The following is a 25,466-nucleotide window of genomic DNA, read 5'->3' as shown; positions in this document are numbered from 1 at the left end:
TGAGATTAAATAGGGTTTATTGAGGGAAGAAGAGGAGCAGAAGCCAGTGGTAGGCACCAGGCCATCAATATCCCACAGGGGTGGCTGCTTCATGGCTTGCTTGCAAAGGAGAGGAGCATGCAGCTCTATGACAGGGTAAGGACAGCTCTGTCTAGGGTGTAGCATGCAGAGAGTTCTGCAGTTCCCAGGGATGTTAGTGTCACCTGTAGCATGGCTCTCTTTGTTCTGCTAAACTCTTCTGTAAGCGGCAGGCTTTGACACCATCTAACTACCCTTGTGTATCAGGAACACCACGTGGACAATTCTCAGTGGTGCAGCTGCCCACAGCATGCCTATCTGCTGTCACCTCTTCCTGACATCTAGGCTGGCTCCCTCCAGGAACTTCTGAGAACTGTGGACAGGTTTAATTGAAGCTAGGACAGAATGTAAGATGCAAAGTCTGAGAGAAGGTAGGGCAAAGCCTGGAGACCAGCCGGCTCTGTCACGGTTGGGGCTGACGGTCCTAGTAAGCAGCGAGTGACTGAAGACCAGGAAGGCTCCAGCATCTGTCCCTAAAAGATGCAAAACACAAAACAAACACCCCCCACCCCCCCTTGACTGGTACTGTCTTCAGAGGGTGTCAAGAAGTTCCCGTACACACCCTGGCTCAGGACAAATTCATTGGTGCTGAACTCTATGGAGCTCACAAAGGCCACACCCACTGGAGAGCTCTCTGTAAGGCGCATGCTCTGGAAGCAGATGGTGCTGAGGCCGTGGGCAGCAGAGTGGGGTTGAGGTATATCAGTCCAGACACATTCTCTTCAGCTGTTTAAGGTCATAAAGGAGACAGCAGCATGGCATGGGTCTGCAGGCTACCCATCAGCTTCGCACTATTCTTTTGCCAACACAGGATACCACCCAAGGTCCAAGTAATCCTCCTGGGGACCTCTGAGGAAATGTGAAGGCCGTCGATGCTCTAGAGAGTGAAGGAGTTGTCAAGCAAATCTGAGTGGATGGGAAGCGCCTGCACCGACAGGAAGCATCGGGGGTGTTGGTGGCTCCTCTGTTCTTTCAGAGAAGACTTGCCTCATCAGGACCCGTTGCTCAGTTTTTGTTCTTCTTTGATGTTCCTGATGACAGAAAAATGTGTACCATTACAAAGGTTTTATTTAGCTAAGAAGTGGCTGCACATGCCTTTAATCCCAGTACAGGAGGCAGAGGTAGGTGGATCTCTGTGAGTTCAAGGCCAGCCTGGTCTACAAAGAGAGTTCCAGGACAGTCAGAGTCACAGAGAAAACCTATAAGAAATCCTGTCCCAAAACAAAACAAAACAATGAAAAACAAAACCCAAAGATTTATTTAAGCCAGGCATGGTGGCACATGCCTTTAACCCCACCCAACACTCAGGAGGTAGAAACAGGCGTATCTCGTGGCCAGCTTGGTCTACCTAGTGAGCTCAAGGATAGCCTGGGCTATAATTAGAGACCCTGTCTCAAAAAACAAACAAACAAAACCCAAAAACCAACCAACAACCACATGAAAACCACAGAAATCAAGCACTCAGGAGTCAGAGGTAGGTAGATCTCTGAGTTCAAGGCCAGCCTGGTCTACAGAGTAAGTTCCAGGAGAGGCAGGGCTGTACAGAGAAGCCCTACCTCAAAAGCAAAACAAAAACAACAACAAAAAAAACCCCAAAGATTTATTTATGATCTAAGTCCGACTTTTGCTTTTTTTTAAAGCCCTATCTCACTATATAGCTGAGGAGGCTTGGACTGGCCATGTAGCCCAGGCAGGCTTTGAACTGGTGTTCTTCCTGACTTGGCCTCCTGAGTGCTGGGACGACAGGCATGCTCTAGTTTTTTTTTTTTCCTCAGCAAAGATAAAACTGGTGCCTGAGGTTCTCCTGAGAGCCAGCAGACTTGTAGTTAGCCAATACACTGTCACAAGTCACCCAAAGGAGCTTCTGAGAGTCAAAATTCTAAGCACGTCTGGGCTAGGTGGTTCTGACTGGCCACGAAATTGAGATGTCACCAGGACCACAGCCACCTGAAGGTTGGAGGGCAGAGGGCCCATTTCCAGGGATTCCTGCTCTAGCTTCTTCTTCAATCAGTTCCTGTGCCTTTTATCACTCCTGGGATAGCTTTGTAGTTCTGGGCATTAAATGCAGGGTCTCACACGCCATTGTCTGTAATAGCCCATGATTCTTTTCCTCATCTACTTATTTATGGATTTTTGAGAAGAGGTCTTGCTATGTAAACTAGGCTGGCCTTGAACTCATAAAACTCTCCCTGGGTCTCCCTCCCTGACACACCTGTCTATCACTTAAGTTTAAATCTTTATTTGTGTGTAGTACATGTGTGTCTGTATGCCATGTGCACCCTCAGAGGCCTGAAGAGCACGACAGAAGCCTATAATGGCAGGACATGGGAGCTGGGATCCAAGACCGAGTCCTCTGCTAGAGCAGCCAGTGCTCTAACCACGGCGCCATCTCTCCAGCCCCAAGGTTCTTTTCCACTATATGTGGCAATATGACCTCTTTCTTCCTGCTCGCCATTTATTTTTTTAAGGGTTTATTTTGTGTGTTGAGGTATTTTGTCGTAAACCACATGTCTGCCTGACAGAAGAGAGTGGTAAAGCTCCTATAACCGGAGTAACAGAGGGTTCTGAGCCACATGTGGGTGCTGGGAGCTAAACCTGGGTCCTCTGAAAGAACAGCAAGTGCTCTTAACCTCTGAGCCATCTCTCTAGCCCCCAATACCTACATCTTCTCATTTTTTTGGTCCTTCCCATTGACTTGAAAACTTGAAACCATACCTCCGTCTTTCTAGTCTAGATCATATCCCATTTCAAATTGATCTTCCTTTTTTTTTTTTTGTTCCCCCTTCCCCCCGCCAAGACAGTGTTCTCTGTGGCAGTCCTGGCTGTCCTAGAACTCACTGTAGACAAGGCTGGCCTTAAACTCAGTGATCTTCCTGCCTCTGCCTCTGTGTGCTAGGATTAAAGGCGTGCACCACCATGCCAGGCTTAATCTTCCTCTTCTAAGACCGCTCAATACTTTATAGGTCATTATCTTCTGAAAAATCTGATTTAAAAAATATGTATATGTACCCTGGAAGGATGCAGTGATTGTGCGTTTGTAAACATGTACCACCACATGTTTGCAATAATTTTTTTCAATTGAAAATTAGTTCTCTTTATTTATATAGACAAATCTTTTTGTTTTATCATTGAAATAGTGTCTATATAGCACAGCCTAGCATCAAACTCAGGATGTTTTAGGTCAGTCTTGAATTCTGATTATCTTGCCCTCACAAGTGGTTAAGAGCATTGCCTGCTCTTCCAAAGGTCCTGAGTTCAATTCCCGGCAACCACATGGTGGCTCACAACCATCTGTAATAAGGTCTGGTGCCCTCTTCTGGCCTGCAGACATACACACAGACAGAATATTGTATATATGATAAATAAATAAATAAATAAATAAATAAATAAATAAATAAATAAATATTTAAAAAAAAAAGATGTAGGTATTGTTTCATGACCATGGGAAGGGATCAATAGGAATGAGAGAAGGTTCTGGAATGTGAAGCTGGGCCCAAAGTTCCTGGTCACTCAGTACATACTTTTCTTCTTCTTCTTGGCTACACTGGGGAGCCGCTCGCGCTCTCGCTGCCGCAGGGCCTCCAGACCATCCAGGTCAGGCGGGTGGCAGTGGCTCCGCATCACCATGACCCGCCGGCCCTGGGTGATGGCTCGGCTGCGACAGCCCAGCCGAGCCTGGTCCCGGCACATCCAGTACACCTTCTCCCCGGCCGCCTTCTCCTTCCTGTACAGGAAGGACTCATACACCAGGAACCGACCTCCAAGGGATGTCTGCAGGAACTCCAGCGGCTGCACAGGCTCTGTAGGGCAGAATCAGGCTGTGAGCCAAGGGTCGGCAGCAGGAGCTGGGCCCAGGAGGATCCACGCTGGTCCCTATCCCCTTCCCTTTGCCTGCCTCAGGACTCTGGGACTAATGCTCAGCCACAAGAGACTCTAAAACACACCTGCTTTCCTTTGCAGGGTGCCAGTGTCCCTGGAGCTCTGCTGAGGCCACCCCAGACCACAAACTCCATGCCCACTGTGGTCTCCCAGACAGAGGAGGTACCTTGCTGGGGGCCCGTCATGACCCTGTCCACCAGCTGTCCTTGACACAAAGCCATTCTCATGCTTTTTAAGAAACTCAGGTCAACGGCCATGTGACATTGAGGGTGTGTCCAGAGAGAGCACATGAAAACAGATGCTGAAGCAGAACTGGCCCAGGGAGACGGCAGGAGAAAGAGGAGGCCCTGGGATGCAAGGTCTTCAGCGCTCAGTCATGAGCATGTGTACTTCTGGTGACTGACCACCATGCCACCTCGGGCCTACCACCCCTACTTTTTCTTTGGACCAGAACTAGTCTCTCAGCAATAGCAATCCATCGTGTGGTAAAATTAGTGCCTCAAGCACAGAGCCAGGAAAGGGATCAGGATGTTGTAGGGCAGTCAAGAGAAGCCACTCTCCCTCCACATACCTGGGCCTTCCCAGTTGGTCAGGTTGGGGAAGTTCTCCCGCTGTCGCAGGGCTTCCAGGCCACCCATATCAGGTGGGTGGCAGTGCCTGCGCATGACCATCACCCGCTGGCCCTGGGTGATGGCTCGGCTGCGACAGCCCATGCGTGCCTGGTCCCGGCAGGTCCAGTAGATCTTGTCACCAGTCGCTTTCTCCCGCCTATAGAGGAAGGACTCGTACACCAGGAAGCTGCCCCCCAGAGGGGTCTTCAGGAACTCAGGCCCATCTGCAAAGAAACCAGGGAGGCAATCAGAGAAGGGGGCATGGAAGCTGAACCTGACCTTCAGAGAGGAAGACTGGGGAATGGTCCCATCACCCACTTCATGCCCTCCCCTCTTCTCACAGAGAGATAGCCCTGTGTCCTCAAACCACACTGTCCCAAGCCTGGAGATTGGCTTCCATGATGATAGCGTGGGAAGGGGCAGGGTGTGTGTCTGCTCACTTATACGAGGCACCTCCAGGTCAGCGGGCAGGTACTCTGTACTTCCAAGAGTGGGGTCAAAGCGGCTCAGAGCTGAAGAGAGGAGTGCGGCTCATGAGCCCGGGCTGTGCACATGTGTTTAGGGGGCTTAAGCTTGAGCTGGGAGGTAAGAGGAACCTGAAGGACAGCCTGGCCTTGCCAAGAGGACTCCCCGCCCATCCTCACACCTTCCCTGTCCTCATTTTGACCAGGCACAAGGGTTCCTGTGGTGGTCTGAACAGGAATGGCCCCCTCAAATAGCCTCATAGATTTGAATGCTTGGTCACCAGAGAACGGCACTATTTGAAAGGACTGGGGGTGTGGCTTTGTTGGAGGGAGTATGTCACTGGGGTGGGATTTTTTTTGGGGGGGGGAGGTTTCAGAAGCCCAAGTCAGACCCAGTGGCTCTCTCTTTTCCTGCTGCCTGCAGATGCAGATATAGAACTTTCTTCCCTTTTTCTTTCTTTTTTTATTTTGGTTTTTCGAGACAGGGTTTCGCTGAAGTGCAGAACTGCTTCTCCAGCACCATGTCTGCCTGTGTGCTGTCATGTTCCCTGCCACGACAATAATGAACCAACTCTCTGAAAACGTAAGCAAGTCCCAGTTAAACACATTCTTTTATCTAAGAGTTGCTGTGGTTCTGGAACAGAACAGGGACTAGGAGAAACTGGTCCTAGACAGCAGGTCCTGAGCGGCAGGCCTCATCGTGCTGCTTGTTGGTGGGGTGTGGGCTTTGGATTAGCAAAGCAGTTGAACACATTAAGCAGGGTTTAATGGGCCATACTAGTAGGAGCATGGAAGACAGTGACAGACTAGGGAGTCATCATATGATGAAAAAAGCTGCGAGGGAAGGAGCCCCGAGAGGCTGAGGGCTTGGGCAGAAGCACCTGATTCCAGAGCACCTAGAATGGTGGAGAAGGAAGCCAGGAGGTTAGGACCACCTGCAGAGCAGAGCAGCCCAGAGAAAATGGCCCACCTCCTCCACACTGGAGTAAAATGTTTGTCAGGGAAAGGCTGGAGAGATGTAAGTTAAGCCATCAAGAGGACAGGTTGCTCTTCCAGAGGAGCCAGGTTTGATTCCCAGTAACCACACAAAGGCTTACAACCATCTGTAACTCCAGTTTCAGGGGTCTGATCCCCACCTCTGGCATCCATAGGTACCAAGCACAGCCTCTATGGACACAAGGCACACACACGGTACATAAACATACATACATGCAGAACAGCTATACACATGAACATTAAAAAAATGGCTTTCAGTAAGTAAAAGAGTAGCGTCCAAGGACAGAGAAACAGTGAGCAAAGACACCCACAGAACGAACAGAGGCAGAGAAACTCTAAAATATTAAGGATGTGCAAGATAAAACTTGAGCCAAGGGGCTAGAAAGATGGCTGCTCTTTCCGAGGACCCAGGTCCAGTTTCTAACACCCACACAGTAGTTCACAGCTGTCTGTAACTCCAGGTCCTGGGAATCCAATGCTGCCCTCGGGCCGCCAATGAAGGAAAAACACTCATATACACACAGTAAGCAACAGAACTCAGCCAAGCCTTGCGACAAAATCTACACCAAGCATGTAGATGGCGGCTGAGTCAGAGAGGCACTGGGGGAACTGGAGGCACGGTGGCATCAAGGTATGTTTATATATAAGGAACAAAGCAGGGCGGCCCAGTGGGAGAGACGAGACACTGAAAGGGAGGAGGCAGAATCTGTGCTGCCTAAGACCCAGAACTACAGTTGCCAGCTCTGCAAAGGCAGTTAGGCCCCATGTACGCACAGGGCAGGGCCTTCCTTTAACATGAGAAGGCCTAAAAGGCCAATGCACACAGGAGAAGTTGCTGGAAGACAGACGCCAGAGCAGGCAGGTGCGGACTGTGCCTGGAGAGACCAGCTATTGCCTCAGCAGGGTACAGGTGGGGCCACCATACTGCTGAGACTAGGCACAATACAAAGAGTCATTTTTGTATTCTGCCCTTTGTGTGAGGACAGAAACTTAAAGCTTCAGTAGAAGAAACAGAAAACAAAACCAAGAATTCTCAGACAGTACTGCGAAAGTGATCATGGTCATCACAGGAGGATGGGCGGCTGGAACTCCAGTCATGGAGCATTAGGTAGGCATGTGGGAAGACACTGGGTTGCACCAGGCATGGTGGCTCATACCTTTAATCCCAGCACTTGGGCAGAGGCAAGAGGATCTCTGCAAGCTCAAGTCTAGCCTGGTCTAACATAGCAAGCTCTAGGACAGTCTGAACTACATAAGGAGAGACCCTGTCTCAAAACAGAACAGAGCAGAACAGAACAAAAACAAATAAGGAAAACACTGTGTTGAAGAACACAAGTTATGGTCAGAAAAGGCCCCTGTTGAACCACAGTCTAGGAACATCAGGGAGGCAGAGGACGCCCAAGTCCTGAAGCAGAATCTGGTCAATACATGGGGTCAACCGTAAGAAAAGCACCCGTTCTTTTCAAACAGATTCCACTATTGTGGAGTGACGCTTTACGGCCTGGCATTCTCCAACAGCCGCATTGTGCAGTGAGTGCGTGGGAAAAGGTTCTCAAGTGGGTCCTCCAGGATGACTGGCTCTAGGACCTCTCAAATCAAGACAAGAAAGCCCAGAGGCAGGGCAGCTAGCCAGGGAATCTAGGTGATGGCTAAGCCTGGCATCAGCCCCCAGGCAAGGCTGAAGCAGGACTCAGAAAGCTTTGGGGTCCTCTACTGATGTGATGTAATGCCTCCCTGAAAAAAGAGGCACACACACAGCAGCTGCTGGGCAGCCACAAGGGAAGGAAGGAGAAGGGCAGGATAGTCCCAGCTCACTAGGGGCAGAATTTGACAAAAACAGAAGGCAGGAGCTATAAGACAGTTTAGAAAACAAAGACACTTGTTGCCAAGACTGTCAGTCTGAGTTCAATCCCCAGGACCTACACAACAGAAGAAAAACACTGACTCCTACATGTTGCCCTTGAACCAATACACGTATGCCAAGTATGCAAATACATATGTGCATGCACACACACACGCACACACACACACATGCGCACAAATGCACACACACACAGAGGCATGGCAGATTTCTAAGTCTGAGGCCACCCAGAGCAACATAGTTGAGAATTGAGACCGTTTCAAGAAACAAAACAACCTGAAGTCAAACAAAAAGCACAAGACCTACTTAAAAAGTAGACCAAGGCTAAATAAATCAGTTCCTCTGGCTGGATGTTAGCAGGTAACAAGGAGATTGCAGTAGAATGCATTTTAAGAAACGGGAAGCAAAGGCTTAAAGGAGGGATGTATGAGGCAGAAGTGATGCCGTGTCCTGGTACTATCTCTGTTTATGAGGTGTCACAGAAATGCAACAAAAAGGGAATACGGATGATAAAACACCTCCTGTTTTTGGAATAAGCTTCGGACTAAAAGGCATCTCAGAGGACTCCAAAAACTACCAGACTGGGAGGCTGGGCACAACCACTTTCTCTATGCAGATTCCAGCTTCTTCTGGAGCCAAATGGGCAGAGCTAGGATTCTGGCATGCAGGTGTGCACCAAACAAATCTCAGGAGAGGGAGGCTCTTTAGCTCCTGGACTCGAGAATGACTGTTGCCCTCTGTTCACACTGCGGGAATGGAATGGGGGCCTTACTTACCAGTTCAGCATCTACTGATAACTCTTCAGAAAACAGAGGACGGGAGATTAGGCTTATCAGGTTTGGGGCCTGGAAGAGTGGTAGGTAGGCAAAGAGGAGCCTGGGAGAGCAGATCCCAAACAGACTGAGTTTGAGGGCAGAAGTGGGGGGCAGGGAAGAGAGGACTGTGACTGTCAGGATATTGACAAGGAAGGAGGACAGGATAGGCATAGCTAATAGAAAAAGCTGTGGGTCACCACAGGTACCTGGGCCATCCCACTGAGTGGGGCCGGGGCGTTTCTCCCGCTGCCTCATAGTCTCCAGTCCTAACAGGTCAGGTGGATGACAGTGGCTCCGCATCACAGTCACCCGCCGGCCCTGGGTGATGGCTCGGCTGCGACAGCCCATGCGTGCCTGGTCCCGGCAGGTCCAGTACACCTTCTCCCCAGCCGCTTTCTCCCTCCTATAGAGGAAGGACTCATATACCAGGAAGTTGCCCCCAAGAGGGGTCTTCAGAAACTCTGGACCTCCTGCAGGGCACAAGAGAGGCAGTTAGGGGAGGGTGCAGATTCAGAATGCAGGGGTAGGTTGAGAAGGCTGGCCACCCCCTCCCAAAATGAGGCAGCCAACTCCGGCCAGCAGGCCCCAAACACTAAGACTCACTGGGATCCACGTCCTGGTCGTCCTCGGGGGGTTCCTGCAAAGGTTCCTGACGTGCCTTTTTCTGACGTTTTCTGGACTTGGACTTGGACTTGGACCTGGACCTGGACCTGGACTTGGACTTGGACTTAGACCTACTGAGAGTCAGTGTGCCCTTTGCCCTACGGTAGAACAGGCTGTCCACCCCTTGGAGCAGTGAGTCTTCGATGTCATCGCAGTCCTCCAGGTCCCCAGCACCAATTCGTCTTGCTTGTATCTTCTTTATGGTCTTCTCCTGCTGACGCCGGGCCTGCAGGCCTTCCATGTCAGGTGAGTGGCAGTGGCTGCGCATCACCGTCACTCGCTGGCCCTGGGTGATGGCCCGGCTACGGCAGCCATTGACCGCATGCTCCCGGCAGGTCCAGTACACCTTGCTCCCCACAGTCTTCTCCCGCTTGTAGAGGAAGGACTGGTGAACCAGGAAAGTGCCTCCATAGCAGGTCTTCAGGAACTCAAGGGGCCGATACCGCACTGGAGGAAGAACCCAGCAAGGTCACAAACCAAGGACAAGAGTCCAGGGGTCCCAGGAGGAACCGCCAAGTTAATTTTCTCCCAAATGTCGGCATGCTTCCCTGGGCTGGGCATGTATGAAGCCCAGTGCATTCCCACCAAGCCACCCAAGAAGAACAAGGGTTCCTTCTCCAAGTCAATTAGACCTCAGCACCCCACTTCACACCACAGTGCGGGGGGGCATGCTGGGCTGGGCTCTAATTCAGCAGGTTATGTTCTGGGCTATTCTTGGTCATATTTTTCTAGGGTTTGTTCAAAATTTTTGTCTAGCTTTTGTTTTTACAGTGTATAGAGTTAAGTCGAAGGTCTGGAACACACCAGGCAAAGCTCTACCACTGAGCAACATCCTCAGCCCTTCTTTTTGAGCAATAGAGGCACACACTCAAGTATTCTTAACATATTGAAAAGACACTCCCTTCCAGCAAAACCAGTGCAGTCACTCAGACACTCATGGGTCGGAGACACCCAGCATTCTGGAAGCCACACCCACCTATTCTAAGACTGCGCACCACCTCTCCCTAGGGAAGCAGAGCAGAATGATTTGATTGGCATCACCCCACAAGTTCCACAACCTGCCTCAGTTATGAATAAGCTCCTGAGACCCCCAACACATGTGAATTTTCTGAAGCTGAAGGCCTTCATCAATAGGATTGGAGTTTGAGCCTGGGACTCAAAGGCACGCCCTACCCCTGGGAACCTCACCCAAACTTAGCCTGGATCACTGTCCATCAGCACACAGGAAATCCTGAAAGGCCCTGGGACCCCCAAATCATAATGCCTTCTATCCCGTGGGCTTAATGATGACTGGGATACATTTATATTTTTGACATTGAACACATAACCCACACGAAACCCATTTTTATTTGGGCATGAAGGATCTGAGGAGTCTTCCTCCTCCTCACCCAAGTGAGGAGAGGGCACGTACTCACCCACTCCTGGGGTGGGACGTTTCTTGGGAGGCAAGCTCTGCAGTGCCAGGGATCGGTACCCCTGGTCCTCCTCTGGGGTTTCAGGGATTGGCTGAGGGGTGGGCTCTGGTTCTACAGGGTACAGCCATAGGCTCACCCCATCTTCTTGGCCTTCAGAGCCTTCAGGCAGGTCTGAGTGAGACAGCTTCTTCTTCTGGTGCCGGACCTTGAGGCCCTCCTTATCAGGTGGGTGACAGTGGTCCCGCATCACCGTGACTCGGAAGCCACGGGTGATGGCCCGGCCCCGGCAGCTGAGCTCCGAGTGCTTGCGGCACTTCCAGTACACCTTGTCCCCCACAGCCTTTTCTTGCTTGTACAGGTATGACTTGTAGACTAGAAGGCGGCCCCCATACGGGGTCTTCAGGAACTCCAGGGGCTGTGGAGCAGCTAGGGGGATGAAAAGGCTGGGTTAGATTCTCTAGGGCAAGGCTCGGGGTCAGGGGCCTTGGAGAGTGGGTCTTGGAATAAGGTAGGATCCTGTGGGCAGGATGCCTTCTCAGGCTCCTAGCTTCCAGGCAAGCCCAGGTTTTAGAAGCTGTTTCTGTGATGAAGGGAGAGGATTTAAGGAGTTTAGAGAATTCTGCATATAGCTACAGTTCCCATGCGCTTGGGGAGAGGGCCTGGTGCTTGGGACACAGGGTGTGCTTAGAGTCTAAGAGGCTCAACTGAAAGGAAGAATGGGGGATCCAAGGTCACCCGATGGACAATGGGGGTGGGCAGGTCAACAGGTTTGTCAGAGCCAGGGTCGGCAGGGCCAGGGAATCTCACCAGAATCTACTCTGCTACGCTTCCGGTGAATTATCCGCCCCTGCTTCTTAGCTGGCAAGGTCTGGGGGGTGTTGCTGGATTGGGTGGCAGGGCCCGGCATCTCCAGGGATACGGCACCCGTCGGTTTGGATCCCCCTTTATCCTTGGCCAGGACCAGATTGGAGGACTCTTGGGGTTTCCTGGCTCCAAGAGATGGCTCTTGGCCAGCTTTCACACGCTTACTCTCCTGCTCATTGGGCTCAGGCAGGGGCATCCTGGGTCTGAGAGCCTGGCCCTCAGGCCACCTTCAGCCCTCTGGCAGATGAGTAGTTCTTCCCCTTCTTCCTCTTCCTCCCAGGCCAGACTGTGGGAGCCCAAAGGCTCTGTCCTAAGAGAAGAACCAAGGCAATTAGTGGAGGAGGCCCCTGAGCCTGGGGCTCTAACAAAAGGACCTGGGGTGGAACCTGGGGGAGACAGAACTTCCTCAGCGCCCTGAGGTTGAGAGACCACAGAGGAACCCTGGACAGATGCCCTCCCGGTACCTTTCCTGGTAGCCCCACCCAGCCTTTCCAGGGCTTCTGGTGACTAACGCACTGGTTATTGAGTTTCTACCTCAGAAGCCTCATCAGTGCCTAGCACAGATCCCTTCCAGACCATTCTTAGTGAGCCATCTAATAGGTGAGAACAGGCACAGGAACCAGACATGCCTGAGAATGAAGAGGCCGAAATCCCACTGTGCCTGCTCAGATGCCTGGGCATCTACCAGGCTTGGCCCTGTGCACTTCACCTCAATGCTGGGCACCTGTCTCACAGCACCCAGGCCAGTCAGTGCTGCTACTCTGTGTGGCAGAAGGCTGAAGCCTAGCTCTGGGAAATGAGCCTCTCTGGGCTCACACAGGTTACCCCCGACCTACTCTGGAGGCCTCAGCTCAGCCGGTCTTCCAGATACCAGAGGCCCTTTGCATTGACCTTGCAACTGCTGTTCCTGGTGTTGCCTTGGCTGGGCAGAGACAGGGTTCCAGGCCTACAGTACTGACAAGGATGGTCTGATATGGAGTGCTACCCTAGGGTGGGCTGACATTCCTGTCTTTCTAGGACAACTGAGCAATATGTAGTTAGCAAGGGGTTTCCCACCTTTCAGTAAGAGTCATTAAACAAGACAAAAGCACTCCAGACATTTTTAGCCTCTTTAATTTTTTTTTAAAGATGGGTGTAGTGGTACATGCCTTTAATCTCAGCACTCAGGAGACTCAGTGTTCCAAAACTGGCCACTCTGTTGAAAACACCAATGGGTTTGGGGATGGAGTTCAATTGCTAAAATGCTTGCCTGGTGAATATAAGGCTACTCTCAGGCCCCAGAAACAAACAGAAGCAGGCACGATGACAGTTCATTCAGGAGGCCATGTGGAATGAGACCAGTCTGGGCTCATAATCAAGTCTAGTTTCAAAAAACAAAAATCCAGGCCAGCCGGGCGGTGGTGGCGCACGCCTTTAATCCCAGCACTCGGGAGGCAGAGGCAGGTGGATCTCTGTGAGTTCGAGACCAGCCTGGTCTACAGAGCTAGTTCCAGGACAGGCTCCAAAGCCACAGAGAAACCCTGTCTCGAAAAACCAAAAAAAAAAAAAAAAAATCCAGGCCAGTGGGATAGCTCAGTGGATAAAAGTGCACAAGCCCGATCCCTGGAAGGCACATAAAGAGTAGAACAATTCCACAGAGCTGTCTTCCGACCTCCACCCAAGTGTCACATCATGAGACCTCTCCCACATCACACAAGCACAATAAAACACATACACATACAAATAAACAGATCTCAGATACAAATGTAAGATGCCGACATTCATGTTGATGGGGATGTGGGGGTTCTCTATACAATCCTGTTTTTTATTTTTTATTTTGTCTTTGTAAGTATGTACATGAGTGTGCACATTTGTGCTTGAATGTAAGTGTCGGCAAGCGAACCATGCACATGGAAGTCACGTGACGACTTTGGGCGGCAGCCTCTGCCTTCACCTCACTGAGGCAGGGTCTCTGAGAGGCTTCTGGAAGGAAATGCCAGTTAGCTTGTTTACGAGAGTCCTGACCGTCTCCCCACATCTTACCACAGCATGTCAGGACCATAGATACCTGATACCACATCTGGTCTTATGTGAACACTAGGATCCAAACCCCAGTCCTCAACCCTATTTCAGTTACAAAAACAAAACCAAACCAGACGGCATTGGTGGTGGTGGTGGTGGTGGTGGTGGTGGTGCACATCTTTAATCCCAGCAGGGGCAAACAGATCTTGAGTTTGAGGCCAGCCTGGTCTACAGAGTGAGTTCCAGGACAGCCAAGGCTACACAAAGAAACTCTGTCTTTTTTTTTTTTTTATACAGTATTCTGTCTGCTTGTATGCCTGCAGGCCAGAAGAGGGCACCAGACCTCATTACAGATGGTTGTGAGCCACCATGTGGTTGCTGGGAATTGAACTCAGGACCTTTGGAAGAGCAGGCAGTGCTCTTAACCACTGAGCCATCTCTCCAGCCCCAAGAAACTCTGTCTTGAAAAACCTAAAAACAAAACAAAAAACCCTAAACTACATCTTACTTATTGTCTACGTGCATGTGTGCATGCATTCAATTGCATGTGAGTCACAGTGCATGGAGGTCAAGGGACATGCAGCAGTCAGTTCTCTATGACCAAGATGGATTCTGGTTACCTAATCAGGTCCTCAGCAAGGCAGCAAGTGCCTTTCCCTGCTGAGTCATCTATCCAGCCCATTAGGATTTGTTTGTTTGGGGATTTTTTTTTCCTTGTTTGCTTTGAGACCAAGTCTCACTCACTATGTAGATGATGCTGGCCTGGAACTCAAGGAGATCCACCTACCTCTGCCCAGGCTGGCATCAAACTCACTATGCAGCTGTGACTGGTCCTGAATGCCTAATCCTCCTTTCCCTACCTCCAACTGTTAAGATTATAGATGTGCACCACCATGCCCGGTCCTGTATTATTTACTTTGCCCAAAGACGTAGGCTTTAATGTGTTCATTTTGTAATATTCATTTCTCACTAGATATAAGCCTATAAAGAAAACACAGTGTGTCAGGTTAGGCAGATGTGAACAGTATATTCAAGAGTCCAAAATGTGTGGTTTATCTTCCATCTTCTTTCTTCTCTCAGTGCTAAGGTCAGAGCTGGGTGATTACTGTAGCCCTGCTGGTGGCTATGTTTCTCAGAGCAGGCCAAGATGCTCTGCAATGTTGGGAATTATCCAGTGCCTCTCAGACACAGCTGAGTCCAATCTCTACGTGCTAACTAAAATCCTGAAAGACAGAAGCCTCTCTTGGCAGCTAAGAGCAGAGAACAGCTACCTTTCCATGGGAGATAAGCTGTATTACCAAGGCCTTGCTGGGTAGGAGACCTGGGCCAAGCCCAGAACTCCCCTGGCCACTCTTACCCGCAAAGTAGGAAAAGTGGTGAATGAGGGTCAGGGGAGATGCTCAGTGGGTAAGAGTACTTGCTGTAAAAGTATGAGATCCTGGGTTCAGCTTCCCGGCATCTCTGTGAAACAGGGTCACACGCCTATCTGTAAGCCCAGCTTTGGGGTGTGAGGCCAGGCAGACCTCAGGAGCTTGCTGCTACCCAGCCTCACTGAAATTGTAAGCTTCGGGTTCAGTGTGAGATTCTGTCTAAAACTAAGCTGGAGGCTGGCTTCCTCCTCTGACTCCCCTCCCCCAAGTAGTGAACGAAATATTGTAAGTGAATTGTGTGGGCAAGCATCGCTCCTGAGACAGGATGAAGGGGGTAGCAATCCCAGTAGGACTGCCACTTATTAAAGAGGGGTTTTACAACCTCAGTATCGGTGAATCTGCTTCACTGTGAGGGGCAGGGCAGAGCAGGTGTTTATAGAACCTCTATCCTCTATGCACTACATAAAATCCACTATCACCTCTTTTCCCAAGTTACTGTAGAACCAAAACTGCTGGCTGTCTCGGGAGGTGGGGACGGCAGTCGACTGTCTGAGAGCACTGTTTCAAAGCAATTTAGAAACACAGACACTGCAGCAGGATGTAATGGTGCACGTCTTTAATTCCACTACTCAGCAGGGAGGGACAGGAGGATCTTTGTGAGTTCAAGGCCAGCCTGGTCTACATACTGAGTTCTAGGAGTCTGACCTACATAAAGAGATCCTGTCTCAAAAAGAATAATTTATTTTAAAAATATAGATATTGAAGAGATGTCAGCCAGTAGGAACCTATTCTCCAAATACCTTGCTATAATTTGGATTATGACTGTCTCTCCCAAAGAACCACAGTGGCACCACTGGGAGGTCATCAATCCTTAGACCACTGGGGTATGCCCTGGGAGGTCATAAATCCTTAGACCACTGGGGCATGCCCTTGAGGGACACATGGGCACCCCATCCTTCTCGGTCTTGACTTCTGACTCTGATATGAGCAGCTTGCCCCATTAAATGCTCCGAGCCACCATCACACAGCCCTCCCACTGCAAAGAATTCGTCTGCCAGATCTTGGACTAGACGTTCGAAAACCAAAGGAAATTACCATCTTCTCATTCTGTTTTCGTGACGTCACCATCTCCCTCCCCCTTGAGAAGTACACCAGCACTGAAATGTTTTGTCAAGCTGGGGACGGGGCTGGGGTGGGATGGCTCAGCAGAAAGCAGCACTTGCTGTGTAAGATTGAGGACCTTAGCAGATGCCAGCATTCATGTGACTGTAGAAGGCAGAGACATGGCTTCCAGGATAGCTCCAGGTCCAGTGAGACCCTGTCTCAAAGGAATAAGGCAGAGAGTGACAGAATAGGCCTCTGCATGCATACACACACTCATGAGCGATAAGGAAACATGGGAAGCCAACTGATATATTCCCCAGTCATCCTAGATCATAATTTGGCTAAACGGACTCCCTTACCCAGCCTGAGGTACCCTCAAATGTGTCTCTCTGTGTATGCAACCACATCATCTTCCATCTGCTTTCCTGTCATGAGGCCCGCCTTCCTTCCTCACCGACTCCCTCAGCTCAGCAAAATCTGGGCCGAGCTCTGATGGTCTTCAGCTTTGGTCACTCCAATTCTCCCCAAGAGTACCGACAAGATGACAAGCTACTCTTCTTAAAATTCAAGCGCACACACGCAAGCAAGCAATCAATCAAGTGCGTGTGCGGGCGTGCGCGCGCGCGCACACACACACACACACACACATCCAGCAAAAGCTATCTCCGTCATAGCCTAGCATCTCATCGACTCTCCTGTAAGAAGCTCCCTTACCACAACTTCAGTTTTCTCCCCCCACAAGTCAGACTACTGGCTGTTGAAGAACAATGAGATAAAAGAAATACCTGAATCATACCAGAAAACCTAAATCAAGCTTCAGCAATGGTATGAACCCTGGAAAGCAGAAAGTTAAAAACAAACAAAATCACCACCACCACAATCAAAAGATCTCTTTGGAATGGTTATGATTGCGAGAGTAAGAGTAAAGGAGGGTTTAAAGGCGGCAGATAAACTAGGTCTTCAATCAATGGGTTAGCAAGTCAGTCGTTTAGAATAGAATGGAACGGAACGGAACAGAAAGGAATGAATTAGAACAGTCTAATAGATCTGCGTCATGTGAGCCGGGTAAGCGGTTCTCTTTAAACTTGTGATTCACGAATCTATCGTCAGACACAGAATATACACATAAAACATATTTCTCAGTAGAGAATGAGTCACAAAGTTTGAAAGTCATAACGGGCAATCTATAGTCAGAACTAGGAGGGCTCATAACCAGTAAAAAGTGCAAGGTCACTGGGACCTGCGGCCGCAAGGATGGGCCGCAACAGAGGACAGAGCCAGGTAGACACGCACTGGGCAGGATGGACACGGTCCTAGGAAAATGAGAGAAAGTGTGATCCCGGATTTAGGGATGTTGAGATCGGTACAGGGGTCGGGTGGGTTGGTGAAGAAAGGAGGCGCACCGCGGGTGACCGACGAGGCGGAAGCGCGAGCCCGAGCAGCGGAGCTGGGGCCCCTCCCTAGCACCGGGCCCGACCCCGGGGCAGCCGGAGCAGGCATCGCTCCGCCGGCCGGACCCTCCCGCCTGTAGGGGCCCGTCCTCACCGACGGCAGCGGACCCTGCGTCTCCGGCGGCTGAGCCACGAGGTCCTTCGTGTGGGTCTCCGCCAACGGAGGTGACGGCCTAGCAATCGGGAGTGCTCTAGGAACCAGGACCCCAGCGCCCGCTCCCGCCGCCAACTGCCCCCCGGGGAGGGATCCCGTGCCCGCGCGCGCGCCCCCGCGTGGAGCCGGCTAGGAACGCCTAAACATTACTAGAGAGCATGCGCAGCAGAGGCGCGGAGCCATTCCTAAGGCGGATATCACTTCTCCGGGTCTTCTCTGCGCAGCGCCAACCTAACACCATAGCCAATCAGCGTGCAGGGGCGGGTCTATTAACATGGGGGAGGCGGGACAACCCATGGTCCGGCTACAGCATCCGGTAGGGCAGGGCAGCAGGTGAATTTGTTGTGTGCATGCAGGCGGGGCGTCCACACAAAGAGGGTTCCGCGGGAAGTCTTGATTGAGACACCAGGCCTTCCATAGGATTTGACTGTAGTGTTTGTTTGCTTAAATGCATTCTTAGGCCGGTGTTCATGCTGAACTTGCTTTTTTTTTAATTTTTTAAATTTTTTTTTATTTATTTTGGCTTTTCAAGACAGGGTTTCTCTGTGTAGCCCTGGCTGTACTGGACTGCTCTGTAGGCCAGACTGGCCTCGAACTCAGAGATCTGCCTGCCTCTATCTCCAGAGTTCTGGGATTAAAGGCTTACACCACCGCCCCCCAGCGTTCTTTTTTTTTTACACATACATCTTACATTTAAAAAAAAATTCTTATGTATTTGAGTGTTCTGTCTACATGTGTATCTGTACCATGTACATGGCTGGTGCCTATGGAAGTCAGAAGAGAGTGTCAGATCCCCTCGAACTGGAGTTGCCAATAGTTGTGAACCACCATATGGGTGCAGAGCTTCAAGCCTGGGTCCTCTGGAAGAGCAGTCAGTGTTCTTTTTTTTTTAATTATTTATTTATTATTACACAGTGTTCTGTCCGCATGCCAGATCAAATTACAGATGATTGCTGGGAATTGAACTCAGGACCTCTGGAAGAGCAGCCAGTGCTCTTAACCACTGAGCCACCTCTCCAGTTTTCCTAAACTTTCTTATGCAGCACATTGAAGCCTTTAAATATCCTTCACTCAATCCAAGACAATCTGAGATTCAAAGTAATGACAATACCAGATCACAGGTTTAAATAAGAATCCAGGAGCTGGGTTGGGCGGTGGTGGCATACGCCTCTAAGCCCAGCATTCAGGAGGCAGAGGCAAGCCGATCTCTGAGGTTGAGGCCAACCTGGTCTAGAAAAGGAAGTCCCAGAACAACCAGGGATTATTACACAGAGAAACCCTGTCTTGAAAAATAGAAGGGGGGAGGAGGAAGAGGAAAGAGGAGGAAGAGGAGGAGAAGAAGAAGAGGAAGAGGAGGAGAAAAGAATCTTCTGGAGCTAGATGTGATGTGGTACAAATGAAATTGAAGCAGAAGAATCAGAAATTCAAGGAATTCAAATCCATCCTCAGCTATATAATGAATGCAAGACAAGCTGGGCTACGTGAGACTCTCTTAAAAACACCACCACCATAAGTGAATAAGTAAATGGAAGATAGAGGGTTTTTTTTGAAATCTAAAACCTAAAAAAACACAGAAAATGCAAAGCCTAGTGTGGAGGGGCAAGCCTGTAATCGCAGGAGGCAGGAGGCAGAGGCAGGGGAATGAGGCCATTCTGAGCTACACAGTGAGTCCCAGGGAAGCCAATGCTACATAGCATGTCTCAAAAACCAAACAGGGCTAGAAAGATGGCTTAGGCAGTGGTTCTCAACCTTCCTAATCCTGTGAACCTTTAATACAGTTCTTCGTGTTGTGGTGACCCCAACCATAAAATTATTTTTGTTGCTACTTCATAAAACTGTTAAGAATCTCATAATGTAAATATTTTTTGGAGATAGAGGTTTGCCAAAGGGGTCTTGACCCACAGACTGAGAACTTCTGGCTTAGAATTTCTCAGCACTTACTGCTCTGGCAGAGAACAAAGTTCCTTTAAGGGAGGTCTGACCTCCTCTTCTGGCCTCCGTCAGAATCAGGCATCTGCATGTTACGATACATCAGGCAAATGCTCACCCAGATGAAAGGAAAATAAATCCTTGAGGCTGGGCAGTGGCAGCGCACACCTTTATTCCCAGCACTTGGAAGGCAGAAGCAGGTGGATCTCAGTAAGTTCGAGGCCAGCCTGGTCTACAAAGCTAGTTCCAAGACAGCTGAGGCTACACAGAGAAACTCTGTCTCGAAAACCCAATAGACAAATAAATCAATAAATAAATATTTTAAAACAAACAAAACCGAGCATGATGGCCACATCCCAGTTCTTGAGAGGTTTTGAGACAATCTCAAAAACAAAAATTAAGTGAGCAACAGTTCGGCCAGGTGTGATGACCCACACTTTGAATCTTAGCTTCTTGGGAGGTGGAAAAATAATCAGGAACTCAAGGACACAAGGGGCCCTGCTTTAAAAGCCCAAGTTTAAGAACAGGCATGGTGGTTGCTTGCCGGTAATCCTAGTATTCAGGAGGCAGAAGCGGGCTTGCTCCCAGGGAGGACTGTTTGCTCTGCCTCATATTCAGCTTTTACCACAGATTTTTACCACAGGACTAGCAGGCTCCTCCTTCACTTCAGAGTTGGTGCTACACCAGCTTCCTGCAAGTCCCCCCACCGCGGGCTACTCTGACCCACACATCTGAACTGTACATGGGCAGAACCTATAAACCCTCTGCGTTTTGGTAATACCAAATCTCTGTCCCATTTTTCCTTTTCATGCTCTGCCTGTTCGTGGCCCTGCAGGCTCCTCTCCTTACGGTCTCCATACTAGTAAACTCAGGAGCCCAAGTAGACAAAGAACCCTTCCCTGGTAGTGTTGGCTTACGGGTGTGGGGATGGGGCAGGAAGCAGGCGCAATAAATCTAATACATTGTTTGAATGCAAGAAGCCATTCTGTGTCTGGCGCTTAAGGAGCCCTTGTTTGTGACATTCTGCCGAGCGGTACTGAAATCAGTAATCCAAGACCTCACTCCAGGAGGCGCTCAGGTACCGCGGAGAAGCGGGAGGGCGCGGATCTTGCGCGCCCCCATCTGGACTCCAGGAGCAATTGTGAGGCAGAGTCTTGGCGGCGGAGATCTAGGAGTACTGGAAAACCAGGAAAACATACACAGGCTGGAGGAAAACATACAGAGGTTTGCACACAAAGGTCAGGGTAGCCTTGCCCCCTTCTGGCCCCACTTCTCCCTTGCTCTATTCTCAGGCCTGGGGGAGATGGGGGATGGGAGTGTGTGTTTAGGCCAGAAGTTAACAAATGCGCTCCCTCTTATTTTTTGAAACTGGAATCTCACTGGACTTGAAGCTTGATGATTTGGTTAGACTGGCTGGTCAGCATGCCCCAGGGATCCTACTATTGTTAGGGGCCCAGGCTGTGTGTGTGATTTCTTGGGTGGCCTTGCACTCTTGTGAGGATCCCAGGCAGATCCTTGACAAGTCTCAGGTGTTGGCTCAGCCCTTCCTCGGTGATAACTTGTAGGGAGGAGGCTGGGGTCCCATGCTGGGAGCCAGCAGTCTGAGGGTCTTCTTCTAGGGAGCAGGCTTAGATTAGGAAGGACAGTGGCCTATGGCAACCTTGGCTAGAGGGAACCTGATGCCTCTTGCAGAGGGAAGGGGCAGGCAGTGATGAAGACCAGGCTGTCCTGGGTCCAGGGCAGGGGTACCATTTCATGCTAGCAGCAGAACAGGGACGAAGCCTTGGGAACCACTCTGCCAAGAGCTCGTTTTCCAGGCCACGGTGGCCCATCTGTGAGGCTACCGGTTGGAGGCCCAAGAGAGACACCACCAGTCCAAGGGCTCAGAGCAGGCTAGTCTGGGGTGGGAAGGATGGGGAGAAAGGAAGTCTCCAGAGTGATGGGGTCAGAGTGGGTCTCCAACGACCCAAAATCCTCCAGTGTTTTAAACCTGCCCTAGCCTGGAGGGGGTGGCGCATGTCTTTAATGCCAGCACTTGGGAGGCAGAGGCAGATGGGTCTCTGAGTCTGAGGCCAGCCTGGTCTACAGACTAAGTCAGGACAGCCTGGACTATATACAGCGAAGCCCTGCCTGGAACAAAAAACAACAGCAACCACAAAAACCTACCCAGGAAGGAAATAGCAGACAGTTTATTTCCTTTTTTCCTTCTTGCTTATAAAAGTAACTGATACAGCGAGCAGCACAGGCTGGAGCAGCTGCCAAGGTTAAGGGGAAGGGCTGGGTGCCTCAGGGAACGCAGGGCTCCCCTCAGGACTTGAAGACGACACCTCAGACTCTCCACTGTCTTCAGGGCCACCTGCATCTAGAAGAAAGGCAGATAGGTCAGGCTGATAACAACGAGCAAAGGAAGGCTGGGGGAGGCTGGCCCCGCGCTCTCACTGCTCTCCTGTGAGGTGAGAGTCACCTTACCCGTGGCTTCTTAGGGGTCAGTACGGGGCCAGATACCTTTCTTAACTGATTTAGAGAAGTACTTGCCACAGCGGAAATACTGTTCCTAAAAAGCCATGAAAGTCAGGGTCACAAACGTTTCTAGGAAACATCTGAGCTGAATCGCCACCAGCTGACCCTGGGAAGAGCAGAGACAGGGAGGTGTGCAAGAGGGAACAATGGACGGGAGATTGGCAGCTGATCAAGAGCAGCTGCCCAGCACAGCCCTGAAGGGGTACCAGCCTTCCTTAGCATTTCATCTGGAGACATGAGTTTGGCCCCAGTTCTCACAGAAGCCAAGTTGCTGCAGAGCCTGCACTTACACAGGAAGCAGCTAAGGTCTCCTGTGATTGGATAGGTACACAAGATGTCCCCATACCCCAGTCCTGTGGGAAGCGTGGGATCCCAGCCAGACTCCACTCCTCTGTGTAGATGGTCTTTGTGTAGTGACAGACCCATCCTCTGCCCCCGTGCTGGTGGGAACCAGGTTGGGGGACAGGGAGGCACCCAGAGCATTACTGACTAGGGGGAGCAGAGAGTCAGCACACCAAAGTCTTTCTTGACTCCTCAGCACTGCTCCAGCTGCAGCTGGGGTTGAGGGTCCTCACGGTCCCCAAAGAACCCCAGGCTTGTAGCCATGGTCACTCCATCTTAGTTTTCCTGAGATTTTAGCTTCTGTGGGTGGGGGTGGGAGTGGGACTATGAATCCTTACAACCTTAGGCTATCCCCTTACATCCCTACCCCTACAGCAGGGTCCCTGGCCCTAGCTAACTGACGGTGGCACAGGAGCTTTCTTGTCTTCCTCCTCAGCGAGTGCATGGCTGATCCCAAGGGGCCGTCTGTGAAAAGGCAGAAAATGGAGGCCCAGGATTGGCTTTTCTCATCCTCACCATCTCAGGGCCTGCCAGATGCTATTCTATCGGGAGAGATCAGCTCACCTATCTTCTCCCTGCCACTGAGCATCCCTAAAGGATGCTATTCTATTGGGAGAGATCCGCTCACTTATCTTCTCCCTGCCACTGAGCATCCCTAAAGGTTTCTTTGAGTTGCAGCATCGCCTGCTCCAAGCCTAGTGGGGAAGGGAAACTGCTTCAGACTAACACCCACCCACCCTCATGGGTAAAAGTCATACAAAGGGACAAGAGAGACAATGTCAGATAGACAACCACACACAGAACACATACAGTAATGGGCACAACATACACACGCACAGTAAGACACCCAGGTTAGGGCACTTCCAGCTCCACCCAGGAAGCTGTCTTGTCACTCTCCCTGGACCTCCAAGTGCTTTTGGCGCCTAGGGCTCTCCTTTCAGCTCTGGTGACGTTGGGAACTATGTCTGTGTACTGGCATGTGCACCACATCCTAGACCAAGTCTCAAGTCTTTAACTTGTGTTAAGTGCTCCTGTGGCCACCACCCCAATGTCCTGATACTGAGTACTCCAAACTTGGCTACTTGCTGTTCTCCTGTACCATCCTGAGTCCTTGAAAGGGTATCTGCCAGCCCTCTTTTGCTTGTCCCCAGCGAATTCCTCTGCTACTGCCACCTCACTACTCCCAGGGAGGCCTGAGATAATCACAGGTCCCAAGAATCTGACTTGAGGCCAGCCTGAGCCGAGTACAGCGAGAGGGACAGTTTGCTGTCACCGGTCACCACCCACCCAGTCACACTTGAGGAAGGCACACAGCCATGGTGGAGTGGTAAGGGGTGAGGCTCGAGTTACCCATGGCCTCCCATCATCTCTTCACTGCAAACAAGAGCAGAGGACACTGAGCTTTCCCAGCAAGCCTTGGACCCTCATCAGCCTGCAACTTCCAAGGCTACTTCCCTGCTGCCCCGACAGTGTCCTGGAGCCCTGTTCTCTCCGCTGTGGTAGCTTCAGTGTGGGTGAGGCTGGGTCAGAAGGGACAGGGAGGGGGGTCCCCACAGCTTCTGTTGGCCTTGAGGCCCAGCACTCAGTGAACACAGAACTGCAGGTCTACCAATGGGTAAACTGTCCGACTAAAGAAATGGCTGTGAAATGCTTGTGGAACATGTGGCAGGTGCCCGAAGCCCAGGCCTTGGGAAACACCTGTGTGTAGCCAAGATCTTGAGAGTCACCAGCAGCCTCCAGCATGGACATGCATGGCAGCAGGCCCACCTCAACCTCCGACACTCCTGTGATGAAGCAAGGCATGCAGGCCATGCAGAGGGAACTCTAAGGGACAAGGCTACTTGGCAAGACTAGGAGGGGTAGAGCCAAGGTCCCAGGCTCCTCAAGGAGTACCCAGCAGCACCTATAACCCCTGAGCCCTCTACCTCCCACCTGTGCTCAGAAAAGTAGAGGAGCAGGGATTGTGACAGCAAAGGGAAGAGCAGAGACTCTCAGAACTGGAGCCAGTTGCCTATGGCAGCTCTGAAAGGGACCATATCTCTGAGGGGGCAGCGCCAGCTACAGGAGCCTCACCCAGGTCCAGCTTGCTGCGCTTCTGTTCAGGCTCCTGGGGGGCTGCTTCAATGGCCCATTGAGCCTCGGGGTGAGTCTTGAGGAGGGCCTTGGCCAGGGTGGCGGGGCCTGGCACCCCCAGGGACATGATGCAGTGCACTCCTTTGCGTTTGGCCGCGGCCACTTTGGCGCTGTCTTTGGAAGCTGTCAGCAGGACCAGTTTGGAACATTTTCTGGGCTTCCTGGGGGCTGCTGGGACCACATCTGTGCCAGGCTGGGGAGCTGGCTCCTGGCTGGCCTTCATGCTCTCACCCTCCTGCTCACTGGGCTTGGGTTGGAGCATCCCAGGACCAGCAGCCTGTTTCTCAGGCCACGTCGCCCTAGCAGATAGGTCTCTCCTTTTCCTCCTCCTCCTCCCTGGCCAGGAACCTGGGAGTCCAGGGGCTCTGTCCTAAGGGAGGAGGCAAAGCAGTCAGTGGGGGAGGATGGAGTGCTACCAAATGGATCTGAGATGTAGCTTAGGGTGATGGTGGGAATGAGTGATTTCACCCTTCACTGTTTTACTATGCCATGAACTCATTCCTGTGCCCCCAGTGGCAACAGAGTTAACATCTACAAAAAGATGAGTCATATTTATTCACAAGGTAATTTTTCCCAGTAGTCCATTACTCAGAAGAAAAGGGTCTCCTGTGCAACACAAGTGTCAGCAAAGAAAATACACATAAGCTGGACTCAGCGATAGTGCTCAAATGAGCATGCTCAGTGGTAGTGCTCACATAGCATGCACAAGGTCCTAAGTTAGATCCCTAGAACCTCAAAAAAAGTTAAACAGCAAGTAAAGAAGATTACTACAAATCGCTGGGCAGTGGTGGTACAATCTTTTAATCCTAGCATTCA

At 50.8% G+C, this 25,466-nt stretch overlaps 1 protein-coding gene across 5 annotated transcripts; it reads right to left on the bottom strand.

Annotated features, from left to right (window-relative positions):
* On the bottom strand, positions 1–25,466 carry LOC101995523 (FLYWCH-type zinc finger-containing protein 1). Of its 5 annotated transcripts, none has more exons than XM_005349203.2 (8): positions 17,667–17,829; positions 11,590–11,956; positions 10,783–11,208; positions 9,308–9,814; positions 8,911–9,174; positions 4,529–4,792; positions 3,600–3,878; positions 1–1,109 (listed from the first exon to the last, which is right to left on the bottom strand). In XM_005349203.2, the coding sequence occupies exons 2-8, from the start codon at positions 11,840–11,842 to the stop codon at positions 1,084–1,086; spliced, it is 2,019 nt and encodes a 672-aa protein (XP_005349260.1). In that variant the 5' UTR covers positions 11,843–11,956; positions 17,667–17,829; the 3' UTR covers positions 1–1,083. The 5 variants fall into 5 exon arrangements, 4 of the variants coding, with proteins under 4 accessions (XP_005349260.1, XP_026636535.1, XP_013202845.1 ...); XM_026780734.1 differs by having other exon boundaries at positions 11,590–11,951; XM_013347391.2 differs by lacking the exons at positions 11,590–11,956; positions 17,667–17,829 and adding an exon at positions 24,591–25,429.

The sequence above is a fragment of the Microtus ochrogaster genome, chromosome 7 (genome assembly GCF_000317375.1).
Source record: "Microtus ochrogaster isolate Prairie Vole_2 chromosome 7, MicOch1.0, whole genome shotgun sequence".
In the NCBI taxonomy this organism is placed as follows: domain Eukaryota; kingdom Metazoa; phylum Chordata; class Mammalia; order Rodentia; family Cricetidae; genus Microtus; species Microtus ochrogaster.
This window is presented reverse-complemented; position numbering and strand designations above follow the sequence as displayed.